The following is a 15,109-nucleotide window of genomic DNA, read 5'->3' as shown; positions in this document are numbered from 1 at the left end:
TGTCCATCGCCTAGCCTCACCTCTCTTTACCTCTCTCAGTCGTTTCTCGTGCTTGTCGTTTTGATATAGGCCGATTTGAGAGCGTCAGCTCTCGCGTCAGCCGAGCAAAGTCGAGACAAGTCGAGACACACTAAGGGCTGGTATGCAGCGAGTAGGAGGCCGGAAAAACAATAATTTAAGAGCGCGTGGCAAAAGTACTCATACGCGAAATTAAAAGCCTGCTGCGGTGGCCGGGAATCGAACCCGGATCAACTGCTTGGAAGGCAACTATGCTGACCATTACACCACCACCGCACAAGCGAGCGCCCCGCCTCCGCGCTGTGTCGGCTTCCCGCCTGTCGGCAGCGGCCGAAGGTGATCGTACCTGGCAGGCGCATTTCGAGGTAGGCTAGGGGAGCACATCCAGACGCATTCGGACAGCGTATCCGCGCACATTTCGCATCCTTTGGCAAGAGTCGGCGCCGGCGAGGACCGCGTTCTGGCGGCATTTTTAAGCAGTGCAGTGCAGGATTCAGCGTCTGCAGCATCTTCTCCACAGAATGCTACGGCGCTTGACGGCAGTCCCACTTTCCCTTGAGACATCTGCTCGGGAAGCAGCGTGAAGTTGCCGCTGGCCCCAGCATCGGTGGTTCAGTGGTAGAATGCTCGCCTGCCACGCGGGCGGCCCGGGTTCGATTCCCGGCCGATGCATCATTTTGCTTTTCCCGCGATAATGCTGCCGTGTGGCTTGCGCGCTTGAGATGCACGATCCGCAAGAATATATAGCTGGATTCCCTTGAGAAGAACCGAGAACGCAGCACTCGCCGGTCCCCACTAGGACGCTCGCATGATGTTCTGCAGACTAGCGTCGGCTTGGCCTCACAAGTTGCTGTGTCCAGGTGCCTCCGAGGCACTGAGCTTTAACGACAAGGAGTGCTGCCTATCGTTGCAACAGCTGCAGCAACACCGCAATCAACTGGGCCGGCAGTGCGCGTGTAGCAACAGAACACGTTACCCAGGAAGTACAGTGTCTCTACGTCTAATATTGGGTACGGTATTTACCCAGTTTCCAGGACCAGTGGTGCACCCGTGCCTCGGTAGCGCAGTAGGCAGCGCGTAAGTCTCATAATCTTAAGGTCGTGCGTTCGATCCTCACCCGGGGCATTTAATTTTCTGTGACTGATGGTGGCGCTGTTGCTAGGGCGCCAACGTAGTTCTTGTTTGTTATCCACAACTTTTCAACGCTTCAGCGGGAAAATGTTTACCTCCTGTTATTGCTACTTACAGCTTCCCTTTTCCTCTTCTCCCAGCAGAGCATGAAGCCAAAAGCATTGCTCTGCGGCGTTTGAGGTGCGCGCCTTGCCAGTCAGTCTGTGCAAAGATGCTCGCAAAGAGAGAAGGGCGCCGACGCGGCACTCGACACGAAATGCGACAAGCGACCGTACGAACGGTCGAACGAAACGGCCGCATCCGGTGTGGTCTAGTGGCTAGGATACCTGGCTTTCACCCAGGAGGCCCGGGTTCGATTCCCGGTACCGGAACGGAATTTTTTCCACACGAGTCGTGACAAGTTTGAGCTGTCCGAGCGGCCGTTTCCCGTCCTGCTCGCAATATAGCTACTGTTTCGTGACCGTCAGCAGAATATAGACTAGGGAAGCAGACGCACGACGACCATAGAAATGGTGTACGGCTTCATGCCACCAGTTTCCAGCGTAGGGCTGAGCAACTGCATCTGCTGGGGCCCGTTAGCTCAGTTGGTTAGAGCGTCGTGCTAATAACGCGAAGGTCGTGGGTTCGATCCCCCCACGGGCCACTACTCTTTTACTACTACGAAAAGGCAGCGCCGATTTCAGCTGGCGAGTGTGATGACCAAAAGATCATCACCCTGCGTGGAAGTTGACAGAGGATCCGAACCCGACTCGTCGGGAAGCGCTACATCATTCACTCGGCAATGGCCATAATATCTTGAATACACTGGTTCTCAACCGATAAAGAGAAAATGAAAGAAAATGTCCGATTGCCGATGCGCAACCACTTTGGCCCCTGTCAGTACTTGGGCGGGTGAGCGCATGGGAACACAGGGTACTATTGGCAGTTTTACTTCCTATTTTTGTTTCTCCTTAGTTTTCGGAGCTGCAGCCCGATTCGGTCAGGGAGACGCCACCGTGAAATGAAGGGGGCGTGCTGTGTGTCCATCGCCTAGCCTCACCTCTCTTTACCTCTCTCAGTCGTTTCTCGTGCTTGTCGTTTTGATATAGGCCGATTTGAGAGCGTCAGCTCTCGCGTCAGCCGAGCAAAGTCGAGACAAGTCGAGACACACTAAGGGCTGGTATGCAGCGAGTAGGAGGCCGGAAAAACAATAATTTAAGAGCGCGTGGCAAAAGTACTCATACGCGAAATTAAAAGCCTGCTGCGGTGGCCGGGAATCGAACCCGGATCAACTGCTTGGAAGGCAACTATGCTGACCATTACACCACCACCGCACAAGCGAGCGCCCCGCCTCCGCGCTGTGTCGGCTTCCCGCCTGTCGGCAGCGGCCGAAGGTGATCGTACCTGGCAGGCGCATTTCGAGGTAGGCTAGGGGAGCACATCCAGACGCATTCGGACAGCGTATCCGCGCACATTTCGCATCCTTTGGCAAGAGTCGGCGCCGGCGAGGACCGCGTTCTGGCGGCATTTTTAAGCAGTGCAGTGCAGGATTCAGCGTCTGCAGCATCTTCTCCACAGAATGCTACGGCGCTTGACGGCAGTCCCACTTTCCCTTGAGACATCTGCTCGGGAAGCAGCGTGAAGTTGCCGCTGGCCCCAGCATCGGTGGTTCAGTGGTAGAATGCTCGCCTGCCACGCGGGCGGCCCGGGTTCGATTCCCGGCCGATGCATCATTTTGCTTTTCCCGCGATAATGCTGCCGTGTGGCTTGCGCGCTTGAGATGCACGATCCGCAAGAATATATAGCTGGATTCCCTTGAGAAGAACCGAGAACGCAGCACTCGCCGGTCCCCACTAGGACGCTCGCATGATGTTCTGCAGACTAGCGTCGGCTTGGCCTCACAAGTTGCTGTGTCCAGGTGCCTCCGAGGCACTGAGCTTTAACGACAAGGAGTGCTGCCTATCGTTGCAACAGCTGCAGCAACACCGCAATCAACTGGGCCGGCAGTGCGCGTGTAGCAACAGAACACGTTACCCAGGAAGTACAGTGTCTCTACGTCTAATATTGGGTACGGTATTTACCCAGTTTCCAGGACCAGTGGTGCACCCGTGCCTCGGTAGCGCAGTAGGCAGCGCGTAAGTCTCATAATCTTAAGGTCGTGAGTTCGATCCTCACCCGGGGCATTTAATTTTCTGTGACTGATGGTGGCGCTGTTGCTAGGGCGCCAACGTAGTTCTTGTTTGTTATCCACAACTTTTCAACGCTTCAGCGGGAAAATGTTTACCTCCTGTTATTGCTACTTACAGCTTCCCTTTTCCTCTTCTCCCAGCAGAGCATGAAGCCAAAAGCATTGCTCTGCGGCGTTTGAGGTGCGCGCCTTGCCAGTCAGTCTGTGCAAAGATGCTCGCAAAGAGAGAAGGGCGCCGACGCGGCACTCGACACGAAATGCGACAAGCGACCGTACGAACGGTCGAACGAAACGGCCGCATCCGGTGTGGTCTAGTGGCTAGGATACCTGGCTTTCACCCAGGAGGCCCGGGTTCGATTCCCGGTACCGGAACGGAATTTTTTCCACACGAGTCGTGACAAGTTTGAGCTGTCCGAGCGGCCGTTTCCCGTCCTGCTCGCAATATAGCTACTGTTTCGTGACCGTCAGCAGAATATAGACTAGGGAAGCAGACGCACGACGACCATAGAAATGGTGTACGGCTTCATGCCACCAGTTTCCAGCGTAGGGCTGAGCAACTGCATCTGCTGGGGCCCGTTAGCTCAGTTGGTTAGAGCGTCGTGCTAATAACGCGAAGGTCGTGGGTTCGATCCCCCCACGGGCCACTACTCTTTTACTACTACGAAAAGGCAGCGCCGATTTCAGCTGGCGAGTGTGATGACCAAAAGATCATCACCCTGCGTGGAAGTTGACAGAGGATCCGAACCCGACTCGTCGGGAAGCGCTACATCATTCACTCGGCAATGGCCATAATATCTTGAATACACTGGTTCTCAACCGATAAAGAGAAAATGAAAGAAAATGTCCGATTGCCGATGCGCAACCACTTTGGCCCCTGTCAGTACTTGGGCGGGTGAGCGCATGGGAACACAGGGTACTATTGGCAGTTTTACTTCCTATTTTTGTTTCTCCTTAGTTTTCGGAGCTGCAGCCCGATTCGGTCAGGGAGACGCCACCGTGAAATGAAGGGGGCGTGCTGTGTGTCCATCGCCTAGCCTCACCTCTCTTTACCTCTCTCAGTCGTTTCTCGTGCTTGTCGTTTTGATATAGGCCGATTTGAGAGCGTCAGCTCTCGCGTCAGCCGAGCAAAGTCGAGACAAGTCGAGACACACTAAGGGCTGGTATGCAGCGAGTAGGAGGCCGGAAAAACAATAATTTAAGAGCGCGTGGCAAAAGTACTCATACGCGAAATTAAAAGCCTGCTGCGGTGGCCGGGAATCGAACCCGGATCAACTGCTTGGAAGGCAACTATGCTGACCATTACACCACCACCGCACAAGCGAGCGCCCCGCCTCCGCGCTGTGTCGGCTTCCCGCCTGTCGGCAGCGGCCGAAGGTGATCGTACCTGGCAGGCGCATTTCGAGGTAGGCTAGGGGAGCACATCCAGACGCATTCGGACAGCGTATCCGTGCGCATCGCGCGGGGCAGCGGGACGGTTGCGGCTTTGTTTACGTCGCCGGGACTTTGGCGCTTCGTTCTTCGTGATTGCTGCTTTCAAGGTTTGTAAGTAACAAAATGTCGACATTTTCGAGAGCTAACACCGTTCAGTGTGTCTTTGATAGAAGTGCTGTCCGCCCTACCGCATTTGAAATACACGAATGGTTATTCGAAGACTTAAAGATACCGGAAGAAATCGTAGACACCTTTCAATTGGACTTTGTTCAGTATTGCTTGTTCTTGAAATTTACGTCTGGGGACTTGTGTGAAAAATTTGTTGCTAAATTTGGTGGCAGTCGCCGTTTTAAACATGCAGACGGCAGTATTAGTAATGTGCAAATTGTGGCGTCAGGGTTTGGAATTCGAACTGTCCGTGTTTTTAATGTACCACCTGAATGCCCTGATCAAGTTTTATCTCGTGCCTTGTCGCGGTTTGGTGACGTTCTGAACATTACGATGGAGAAATGGTCTAGTGCATACCGTTATAAAGTTTCTAGTGGTGTCCGTAGTGTCCGGATGGACCTGAAACAACATATTCCTTCCTACTTTGTAATCGGTGGGGTTCGTGCACAGATCTCATATATCGGGCAACCGCCGACATGTGCCGTATGTCATTCCACGGAACATTTAAGGGGTGACTGCCCTCGACGGCGGCCTGTTCAGTTACCGCGCCAAGATGTTGTGGGTGGTAGCGATAAATTTGTGCCCCTTATGAGTGAGATTGTAGCAGGAACATCCTTTACCGGTCCGACCGACCGACCGACCGTGCGACCGTCGGCCGTTGCTTCTGTCGAAGACAGGTCCGTCGCGGAAAATAATAACACGACTGTCGGGCAGGAGGAAATGGAGGTTGTCCAGGACCCGCCTGCCCCGACCGACCGGGTTGATGACGAACGGGACGTACGCCCTGTTAATACTGATCCCGTTCAATCGGAATCGGTGGAGGCAACAGACGCTTCTTTACCCCCGCCGCCCCTCCCGGTGCCAACTTCTGCCGAAACTGTAACGCCTTCAGCGGCAAGTAAAAAGCAACGCCGCCAGCGGGGCAAGGGTAAACAGGTCAGGGATCCGAACCCGGCCGCCCTCGCGAATCCGCCAGCCACGGAGAGTGGCAGTGAAAGTGAGGCAATGTCACAGGGTTCCTCCCGTAATAGCAGCCCCGCCAGGACAGAGAAGATTCGAGCACACACTGCTCACTTGAAACAATTTCTCAGTGCCGGGAAGGAACAGGACATTGCTGCTGCTAAGCGCAAATTAGAACAGGGCAGTGAGCAGTTACCACAGCGCCCGCGCAAATATTCGGTGCCGTCACAGCCGGCCGTAACGTCGCGCGGCGGCCAGGCGGAAGCCGCCCAGTCGTCGGGCGACGCACGACCACCCCCGCCACCTGATAGTCACAGCCCGTGGTGGCAACAGCAGGAGGACGAGGGGGGCCAGTAGAGTGTGCGAAGACCTACATCGTTGTCATGAGTCCACCTACATTGCACTTGACATGGTAACTACTGTATCTTGTACTGCGTCCAGTGTATTGTCGTGCCATGTTTTTGTAGAATTGCTACTAACCACTACAGTGTTTTAAGACCTACTGAAATTTCCATTTTTATGCCTGCTGCTGTTCGTTTACGTGTAAGTCCGGCATTTTATCACTTCGTTGGTGTTTTTTCTCTTGCTCTGTATTGTCCAACTGCTTAAAATGTCAACGCAATCACACCCCACGGGTAGGTTTTCTGTTTTGACATTAAACGTTGCCGGTATCTCAGCGGCGCACAAGATAGCAGCTTTTACAGACGTTTTATTTCATGGAAATTTTAGTATTGCCCTTCTTCAAGAGGTATCTAGTGACGTTTTTAGCAATATCCCAGGTTATGATGTTGTTTACAATCTGAATAGTGATAATAATTGTGGCACTGCGATTTTATATAAGTCGTCTTTAGAGCCTACGGACATCCAACTTCTCCCAAATGGTCGTGTCTTAGCGTGTGTGATTGAGGGAGTCCAATTTGTCAACGTCTATGTGCCCTCGGGGACTGATCAAAAACGCACACGCGCTCGTTTTTTTACCACGGACATATGCCCCTTTTTGGCTACGGCTCGCCCCATCCTATTGGGTGGCGATTTTAATTGTGTTGTTGCCTCTGCTGACCAATACCCCACCCCCACAAAATGTGCTGAACTGACTACCCTTTTAAATGCAGTGGACTTGCGTGATACGTGGCGTCACTACCATCCCATTATGACGCAGTATACGCACTTTTCTACTAGGGGGGCCAGTCGAATTGATAGGATCTACGTTTCACGGGAGCTAACAGGCGCTTTATGTGCAGTCGAAGTTCTGCCTGTCGCCGTGAGTGATCACTGTGGCTACGTGTGCGTTTTGCGGTTGCAGTGCTGTCGCACGAAATCTCTTCCGGCATATTGGAAATTCAATACCGGCCATCTGGGTGCCGAAGGGCTCCGTGCGGAGATACGTGTCGCATGGCAGCAGTGTTTAACAAAGTTCCATACTTACGGGTCCTGCATCGAGTGGTGGGTGGCGCATGCCAAACCAATTTTGCGGAAGGCGGCGCAATTATATAGTCGTGAAACGAGTTACTGGCACAGGCGTACGTTAGCATTTTATCAGCAGTGCTTACAGGATGCTATCCATGCACCTGTTGGCCCGGACGCAAATATTCGACTCCGCTTGAGCAAAATTAAAACCCAGATTCTGAGGCTGCACCGGGAAAGGTCGAGGGGTTTAACGATTCGGAGCCGTCCGTTATGCCACATCGATGACGAGGAGCCATCGCTCTATCATCTTGCCCGGGAGAAGACACAGGCTCGCAAAAAGTATATTGATGCGCTAGAAACTGATGCGGGGATTGTCTTATCGCAGCGGCGCCAAATTGTACGTCATATCTCCGACTATTATACTTCGCTCTTTCACGACACTACCGTGGACGGGGAGGCCATGCGACTTTTATTACATGACGTAGTCGACTACATGTCCGAACCTGACCGTGAAGAGCTGGTTGCAGAGGTGTCTAATCACGACGTGTTACAGATCTTGAAAGCCAGTGCAACGGGCAAGTCGCCTGGACCCGACGGTCTTCCTACAGAATTTTATATTACTTTCTGGGATATTGTAGGGGACAAGTTTACGGTACTGGTGAACGAAGTGCTTCGCGGCTTCGTCATCCCGAGTCAGTTTCTCGAAGGGCACATTGTTCTTATCCCCAAAAAACGGGGTCCGTGTCGTGTCACCGATCTGCGGCCCATTACGCTGCTGAATGCTGATTACAAGTTGGCGGCCAGATGTGTTGCAGCGAAGTTACAGGCAGTCATGGATAAAGTCATCTGCCCGTTTCAATCCTGCGGCGTTAAGAGGCGGACCATTTTCAATGCAGCGTCTACCTATCGCGACATCATCGCTTACTCGGCCGTCCATCGGCTTTCAGCCTGTGTTCTTTCTCTGGACTTTGCCAACGCGTTTGACAGGATGAGCCACGATTATTTGATGCACGTTATGGACAGAATGGGCTTTGGCCCCCGCTTCATTTGCGTGATTCGCCATTTCCTGACAGGAGCCAGCTCGGTGGTGACACTTAATGGATGGAGAACACCACCTATAGTTCTTCGTAGGTCGGTGCGACAGGGCTGTCCTTTATCTATGTACCTTTTTGTCATTGCTTTGGACCCACTGCTGCGTGCGCTCGACCGCACGATAGGCGGCGTGGATATTCATCTTGCCACTGTGAAATGTCTCGCTTATGCTGATGACGTAGGTGTTTTTATCGGCGACGACGACGATTTTCATCACATCCGGCCCTTACTGAGGAGGTATGAGCGTGCGTCGGGTGCCTTGATAAATCCAAGGAAGACCGTAATGATTCCTTTAGGAAATTGTGAAGTGGATCCCGATCAGACTTGGTTTCGCGTAGCCCGTCATCACATTATCTTGGGCCTTGACGTTACTGCTAATCCCCAACAGATGCGGGCGCGCACCTGGCGCCGGCTGCTCAATCATGTCAAAGGCCTTTGTAAGACTTACGCCAGTCGACGCCTCACCCTCCTCCAGAAGGTCGACCTAATTAACAACGCCGTGTATTCCAAGGCCTGGTACGTGGCACAGCTCCTGGACGTTCCACGCCCACTCGCCCGATCATTTTCGCAGGCCGCTTACTGGCTCCTGTGGCGCCACGAAATCTTCAAGGTTCGGGCGGCAACGTGCGTCCTCGACACCACCTTCGGAGGACTCGGCCTCGTCGATTTTTCCAGGAAGTGTTCGGCGCTGCTGGTGCACCGCATGGCCACCTTACAAGCTAACAGCCCGGATGGAACGGCGGCGGCCATGCTCGTCGCTTACCGGCCGCCCTCCGAGAGCGCACCGGTGTCCGTGGTGGGCATCCCGTATCAACTCGGCTACGTCAGAGCTTACTACCTGCAGCGGAGCTACGTACTGGAAACGGCGCTGGACAGAAACAGGAATGTTCGCCGACTGTATGCGGCGATGGTGGGGAGGCCACCCCCTCACAAGCTCGCTCTTCGTTTCCCCGCGACCGACTGGCGGCAAGTGTGGTTGAATATTCATCATTCCGTGTTGCCCTCCGGCGTTCGGTCCCAGTGGTATAAACTGGTTAACAATACGGTGGCCACTAACCAACGTCTCTCGGACATCCGCCTGCTGCCGTCTGCCAACTGTGGTGCATGCGGCGTTCTAGACACACGGGAGCATCGCTTTCAATGTGGCCTTGTGTCGGCCATCTGGGAACTGTGTAGGGTCATGGTGGCTCTGATCAACAGGACGACACCCTCGCACGTGACTCTCAATGATGTTCTTGCGCCAGGGTTTAAGCCCTTCCCTCGCGCGAAGCACAATACCATGGTGTGGCTCTTAGGCCACACAGTCTTCGCCATTCTGGATTGCCAAGTCCAGGACGTATATACATATTTAGCATACTTGTGGGATGCACATTCCCATGTACAGCGGCTGAAACATTATTCCGAACTTTTTGCCAATTTTCTGTGTGCGGCGTTAAAACATGGTTACGCGAAGATGTTCAATAATTGATACATTGACAACTCCAATTAAGACTGAAGAGGCTATCTCTAATTTTTCGTTTTTTTTTTCAATCATTTTTGTTTGGATTTGGCCAGATGGTTTTGATGGATCTGTGAGACAATTATGCGCTACAGAAGAAGATTATCTTTTATTTATTTTATTTGACTTATGCAGTGGTGCATTTCGTTTTCCACATGGAAGTGACAATATTATTTTAATTCCCATTTACTACCTCCTTCTTATGATCTTAGGAGTGCGTTTTAATTTGTCTTCTCCACGCGCATCCTTTTCTCCGAGAATGGACATGGACCTTAATTGTGTGTTTTTTGTATAAGACAGAACTTTCCTACGACTTTTAGTTACTCGTCGCCTGTGGCATCTTTTAGGATGGATCTTTTATTTTGCCATTTTCCTTGTTTGCAGAGGACCATTGTCTTTTATTGTGCATTTCATTGATGGACGGAAGATTAGAGTTTGTGGAAGAATTTTCATTTCTTTTTTGATTTTCACGATATGATCCACGAGAGCAGCCGTCGGCGACGAGCGTATACCACAACCGATATGATAGCGTTGAAGCTCGCCGATGAAGGCATATTTTGGTGAGAGCAAGGAGGGCTATAAGGGGAGTTGGGAGGCCCTAAAATAAAAAAATAATAAAGAAAAAAAAAAAAAAAAAAAAAAAAAAAAGTGGTAGAATGCTCGCCTGCCACGCGGGCGGCCCGGGTTCGATTCCCGGCCGATGCATCATTTTGCTTTTCCCGCGATAATGCTGCCGTGTGGCTTGCGCGCTTGAGATGCACGATCCGCAAGAATATATAGCTGGATTCCCTTGAGAAGAACCGAGAACGCAGCACTCGCCGGTCCCCACTAGGACGCTCGCATGATGTTCTGCAGACTAGCGTCGGCTTGGCCTCACAAGTTGCTGTGTCCAGGTGCCTCCGAGGCACTGAGCTTTAACGACAAGGAGTGCTGCCTATCGTTGCAACAGCTGCAGCAACACCGCAATCAACTGGGCCGGCAGTGCGCGTGTAGCAACAGAACACGTTACCCAGGAAGTACAGTGTCTCTACGTCTAATATTGGGTACGGTATTTACCCAGTTTCCAGGACCAGTGGTGCACCCGTGCCTCGGTAGCGCAGTAGGCAGCGCGTAAGTCTCATAATCTTAAGGTCGTGCGTTCGATCCTCACCCGGGGCATTTAATTTTCTGTGACTGATGGTGGCGCTGTTGCTAGGGCGCCAACGTAGTTCTTGTTTGTTATCCACAACTTTTCAACGCTTCAGCGGGAAAATGTTTACCTCCTGTTATTGCTACTTACAGCTTCCCTTTTCCTCTTCTCCCAGCAGAGCATGAAGCCAAAAGCATTGCTCTGCGGCGTTTGAGGTGCGCGCCTTGCCAGTCAGTCTGTGCAAAGATGCTCGCAAAGAGAGAAGGGCGCCGACGCGGCACTCGACACGAAATGCGACAAGCGACCGTACGAACGGTCGAACGAAACGGCCGCATCCGGTGTGGTCTAGTGGCTAGGATACCTGGCTTTCACCCAGGAGGCCCGGGTTCGATTCCCGGTACCGGAACGGAATTTTTTCCACACGAGTCGTGACAAGTTTGAGCTGTCCGAGCGGCCGTTTCCCGTCCTGCTCGCAATATAGCTACTGTTTCGTGACCGTCAGCAGAATATAGACTAGGGAAGCAGACGCACGACGACCATAGAAATGGTGTACGGCTTCATGCCACCAGTTTCCAGCGTAGGGCTGAGCAACTGCATCTGCTGGGGCCCGTTAGCTCAGTTGGTTAGAGCGTCGTGCTAATAACGCGAAGGTCGTGGGTTCGATCCCCCCACGGGCCACTACTCTTTTACTACTACGAAAAGGCAGCGCCGATTTCAGCTGGCGAGTGTGATGACCAAAAGATCATCACCCTGCGTGGAAGTTGACAGAGGATCCGAACCCGACTCGTCGGGAAGCGCTACATCATTCACTCGGCAATGGCCATAATATCTTGAATACACTGGTTCTCAACCGATAAAGAGAAAATGAAAGAAAATGTCCGATTGCCGATGCGCAACCACTTTGGCCCCTGTCAGTACTTGGGCGGGTGAGCGCATGGGAACACAGGGTACTATTGGCAGTTTTACTTCCTATTTTTGTTTCTCCTTAGTTTTCGGAGCTGCAGCCCGATTCGGTCAGGGAGACGCCACCGTGAAATGAAGGGGGCGTGCTGTGTGTCCATCGCCTAGCCTCACCTCTCTTTACCTCTCTCAGTCGTTTCTCGTGCTTGTCGTTTTGATATAGGCCGATTTGAGAGCGTCAGCTCTCGCGTCAGCCGAGCAAAGTCGAGACAAGTCGAGACACACTAAGGGCTGGTATGCAGCGAGTAGGAGGCCGGAAAAACAATAATTTAAGAGCGCGTGGCAAAAGTACTCATACGCGAAATTAAAAGCCTGCTGCGGTGGCCGGGAATCGAACCCGGATCAACTGCTTGGAAGGCAACTATGCTGACCATTACACCACCACCGCACAAGCGAGCGCCCCGCCTCCGCGCTGTGTCGGCTTCCCGCCTGTCGGCAGCGGCCGAAGGTGATCGTACCTGGCAGGCGCATTTCGAGGTAGGCTAGGGGAGCACATCCAGACGCATTCGGACAGCGTATCCGCGCACATTTCGCATCCTTTGGCAAGAGTCGGCGCCGGCGAGGACCGCGTTCTGGCGGCATTTTTAAGCAGTGCAGTGCAGGATTCAGCGTCTGCAGCATCTTCTCCACAGAATGCTACGGCGCTTGACGGCAGTCCCACTTTCCCTTGAGACATCTGCTCGGGAAGCAGCGTGAAGTTGCCGCTGGCCCCAGCATCGGTGGTTCAGTGGTAGAATGCTCGCCTGCCACGCGGGCGGCCCGGGTTCGATTCCCGGCCGATGCATCATTTTGCTTTTCCCGCGATAATGCTGCCGTGTGGCTTGCGCGCTTGAGATGCACGATCCGCAAGAATATATAGCTGGATTCCCTTGAGAAGAACCGAGAACGCAGCACTCGCCGGTCCCCACTAGGACGCTCGCATGATGTTCTGCAGACTAGCGTCGGCTTGGCCTCACAAGTTGCTGTGTCCAGGTGCCTCCGAGGCACTGAGCTTTAACGACAAGGAGTGCTGCCTATCGTTGCAACAGCTGCAGCAACACCGCAATCAACTGGGCCGGCAGTGCGCGTGTAGCAACAGAACACGTTACCCAGGAAGTACAGTGTCTCTACGTCTAATATTGGGTACGGTATTTACCCAGTTTCCAGGACCAGTGGTGCACCCGTGCCTCGGTAGCGCAGTAGGCAGCGCGTAAGTCTCATAATCTTAAGGTCGTGAGTTCGATCCTCACCCGGGGCATTTAATTTTCTGTGACTGATGGTGGCGCTGTTGCTAGGGCGCCAACGTAGTTCTTGTTTGTTATCCACAACTTTTCAACGCTTCAGCGGGAAAATGTTTACCTCCTGTTATTGCTACTTACAGCTTCCCTTTTCCTCTTCTCCCAGCAGAGCATGAAGCCAAAAGCATTGCTCTGCGGCGTTTGAGGTGCGCGCCTTGCCAGTCAGTCTGTGCAAAGATGCTCGCAAAGAGAGAAGGGCGCCGACGCGGCACTCGACACGAAATGCGACAAGCGACCGTACGAACGGTCGAACGAAACGGCCGCATCCGGTGTGGTCTAGTGGCTAGGATACCTGGCTTTCACCCAGGAGGCCCGGGTTCGATTCCCGGTACCGGAACGGAATTTTTTCCACACGAGTCGTGACAAGTTTGAGCTGTCCGAGCGGCCGTTTCCCGTCCTGCTCGCAATATAGCTACTGTTTCGTGACCGTCAGCAGAATATAGACTAGGGAAGCAGACGCACGACGACCATAGAAATGGTGTACGGCTTCATGCCACCAGTTTCCAGCGTAGGGCTGAGCAACTGCATCTGCTGGGGCCCGTTAGCTCAGTTGGTTAGAGCGTCGTGCTAATAACGCGAAGGTCGTGGGTTCGATCCCCCCACGGGCCACTACTCTTTTACTACTACGAAAAGGCAGCGCCGATTTCAGCTGGCGAGTGTGATGACCAAAAGATCATCACCCTGCGTGGAAGTTGACAGAGGATCCGAACCCGACTCGTCGGGAAGCGCTACATCATTCACTCGGCAATGGCCATAATATCTTGAATACACTGGTTCTCAACCGATAAAGAGAAAATGAAAGAAAATGTCCGATTGCCGATGCGCAACCACTTTGGCCCCTGTCAGTACTTGGGCGGGTGAGCGCATGGGAACACAGGGTACTATTGGCAGTTTTACTTCCTATTTTTGTTTCTCCTTAGTTTTCGGAGCTGCAGCCCGATTCGGTCAGGGAGACGCCACCGTGAAATGAAGGGGGCGTGCTGTGTGTCCATCGCCTAGCCTCACCTCTCTTTACCTCTCTCAGTCGTTTCTCGTGCTTGTCGTTTTGATATAGGCCGATTTGAGAGCGTCAGCTCTCGCGTCAGCCGAGCAAAGTCGAGACAAGTCGAGACACACTAAGGGCTGGTATGCAGCGAGTAGGAGGCCGGAAAAACAATAATTTAAGAGCGCGTGGCAAAAGTACTCATACGCGAAATTAAAAGCCTGCTGCGGTGGCCGGGAATCGAACCCGGATCAACTGCTTGGAAGGCAACTATGCTGACCATTACACCACCACCGCACAAGCGAGCGCCCCGCCTCCGCGCTGTGTCGGCTTCCCGCCTGTCGGCAGCGGCCGAAGGTGATCGTACCTGGCAGGCGCATTTCGAGGTAGGCTAGGGGAGCACATCCAGACGCATTCGGACAGCGTATCCGCGCACATTTCGCATCCTTTGGCAAGAGTCGGCGCCGGCGAGGACCGCGTTCTGGCGGCATTTTTAAGCAGTGCAGTGCAGGATTCAGCGTCTGCAGCATCTTCTCCACAGAATGCTACGGCGCTTGACGGCAGTCCCACTTTCCCTTGAGACATCTGCTCGGGAAGCAGCGTGAAGTTGCCGCTGGCCCCAGCATCGGTGGTTCAGTGGTAGAATGCTCGCCTGCCACGCGGGCGGCCCGGGTTCGATTCCCGGCCGATGCATCATTTTGCTTTTCCCGCGATAATGCTGCCGTGTGGCTTGCGCGCTTGAGATGCACGATCCGCAAGAATATATAGCTGGATTCCCTTGAGAAGAACCGAGAACGCAGCACTCGCCGGTCCCCACTAGGACGCTCGCATGATGTTCTGCAGACTAGCGTCGGCTTGGCCTCACAAGTTGCTGTGTCCAGGTGCCTCC

General features: G+C 53.3%; 1 protein-coding gene and 21 non-coding genes across 22 annotated transcripts; 17 read left to right on the top strand and 5 right to left on the bottom strand.

Annotated features, from left to right (window-relative positions):
• Positions 1-222: 222 nt before the first annotated feature.
• Trnag-ucc lies at positions 223-294 on the bottom strand. Its single transcript has one exon. It is a non-coding gene; the product is annotated as a tRNA-Gly (tRNA).
• Positions 295-619: 325 nt separating this feature from the next.
• Trnag-gcc lies at positions 620-690 on the top strand. The gene has a single exon. It is a non-coding gene; the product is annotated as a tRNA-Gly (tRNA).
• Positions 691-1,070: 380 nt separating this feature from the next.
• On the top strand, positions 1,071-1,143 carry Trnam-cau. Its single transcript has one exon. It is a non-coding gene; the product is annotated as a tRNA-Met (tRNA).
• Positions 1,144-1,448: 305 nt separating this feature from the next.
• Positions 1,449-1,520, top strand: Trnae-uuc. Its single transcript has one exon. It is a non-coding gene; the product is annotated as a tRNA-Glu (tRNA).
• Positions 1,521-1,718: 198 nt separating this feature from the next.
• Trnai-aau lies at positions 1,719-1,792 on the top strand. The gene has a single exon. It is a non-coding gene; the product is annotated as a tRNA-Ile (tRNA).
• Positions 1,793-2,390: 598 nt separating this feature from the next.
• On the bottom strand, positions 2,391-2,462 carry Trnag-ucc. Its single transcript has one exon. It is a non-coding gene; the product is annotated as a tRNA-Gly (tRNA).
• Positions 2,463-2,787: 325 nt separating this feature from the next.
• Trnag-gcc lies at positions 2,788-2,858 on the top strand. Its single transcript has one exon. It is a non-coding gene; the product is annotated as a tRNA-Gly (tRNA).
• A 380-nt stretch (positions 2,859-3,238) lies between these two features.
• On the top strand, positions 3,239-3,311 carry Trnam-cau. The gene has a single exon. It is a non-coding gene; the product is annotated as a tRNA-Met (tRNA).
• A 305-nt stretch (positions 3,312-3,616) lies between these two features.
• On the top strand, positions 3,617-3,688 carry Trnae-uuc. Its single transcript has one exon. It is a non-coding gene; the product is annotated as a tRNA-Glu (tRNA).
• Positions 3,689-3,886: 198 nt separating this feature from the next.
• Positions 3,887-3,960, top strand: Trnai-aau. Its single transcript has one exon. It is a non-coding gene; the product is annotated as a tRNA-Ile (tRNA).
• A 598-nt stretch (positions 3,961-4,558) lies between these two features.
• On the bottom strand, positions 4,559-4,630 carry Trnag-ucc. Its single transcript has one exon. It is a non-coding gene; the product is annotated as a tRNA-Gly (tRNA).
• A 1,005-nt stretch (positions 4,631-5,635) lies between these two features.
• Positions 5,636-6,232, top strand: LOC124748675 (pollen-specific leucine-rich repeat extensin-like protein 1). Its single transcript, XM_047248962.1, has one exon. It carries the CDS (start codon positions 5,636-5,638, stop codon positions 6,230-6,232), a length of 597 nt encoding a protein of 198 aa, XP_047104918.1.
• Positions 6,233-10,957: 4,725 nt separating this feature from the next.
• Trnam-cau lies at positions 10,958-11,030 on the top strand. Its single transcript has one exon. It is a non-coding gene; the product is annotated as a tRNA-Met (tRNA).
• Positions 11,031-11,335: 305 nt separating this feature from the next.
• Trnae-uuc lies at positions 11,336-11,407 on the top strand. Its single transcript has one exon. It is a non-coding gene; the product is annotated as a tRNA-Glu (tRNA).
• A 198-nt stretch (positions 11,408-11,605) lies between these two features.
• Trnai-aau lies at positions 11,606-11,679 on the top strand. The gene has a single exon. It is a non-coding gene; the product is annotated as a tRNA-Ile (tRNA).
• A 598-nt stretch (positions 11,680-12,277) lies between these two features.
• Positions 12,278-12,349, bottom strand: Trnag-ucc. Its single transcript has one exon. It is a non-coding gene; the product is annotated as a tRNA-Gly (tRNA).
• Positions 12,350-12,674: 325 nt separating this feature from the next.
• Positions 12,675-12,745, top strand: Trnag-gcc. Its single transcript has one exon. It is a non-coding gene; the product is annotated as a tRNA-Gly (tRNA).
• A 380-nt stretch (positions 12,746-13,125) lies between these two features.
• Positions 13,126-13,198, top strand: Trnam-cau. Its single transcript has one exon. It is a non-coding gene; the product is annotated as a tRNA-Met (tRNA).
• Positions 13,199-13,503: 305 nt separating this feature from the next.
• Positions 13,504-13,575, top strand: Trnae-uuc. Its single transcript has one exon. It is a non-coding gene; the product is annotated as a tRNA-Glu (tRNA).
• Positions 13,576-13,773: 198 nt separating this feature from the next.
• Trnai-aau lies at positions 13,774-13,847 on the top strand. The gene has a single exon. It is a non-coding gene; the product is annotated as a tRNA-Ile (tRNA).
• A 598-nt stretch (positions 13,848-14,445) lies between these two features.
• Positions 14,446-14,517, bottom strand: Trnag-ucc. The gene has a single exon. It is a non-coding gene; the product is annotated as a tRNA-Gly (tRNA).
• Positions 14,518-14,842: 325 nt separating this feature from the next.
• Trnag-gcc lies at positions 14,843-14,913 on the top strand. Its single transcript has one exon. It is a non-coding gene; the product is annotated as a tRNA-Gly (tRNA).
• Positions 14,914-15,109: the final 196 nt, after the last annotated feature.

This window comes from Schistocerca piceifrons, unplaced genomic scaffold (genome assembly GCF_021461385.2).
Source record: "Schistocerca piceifrons isolate TAMUIC-IGC-003096 unplaced genomic scaffold, iqSchPice1.1 HiC_scaffold_422, whole genome shotgun sequence".
NCBI classification, from domain to species: domain Eukaryota; kingdom Metazoa; phylum Arthropoda; class Insecta; order Orthoptera; family Acrididae; genus Schistocerca; species Schistocerca piceifrons.
Note: the sequence above shows the minus strand (reverse complement) of the source record. Positions and strands in the feature narration are given on the sequence as shown.

What these genes read in the sequence shown, in the direction of transcription:
- LOC124748675 (XM_047248962.1), top strand. Translation starts at nt 5,636, where the DNA reads ATGGAGGTTGTCCAGGACCCGCCTGCCCCGACCGACCGGGTTGATGAC.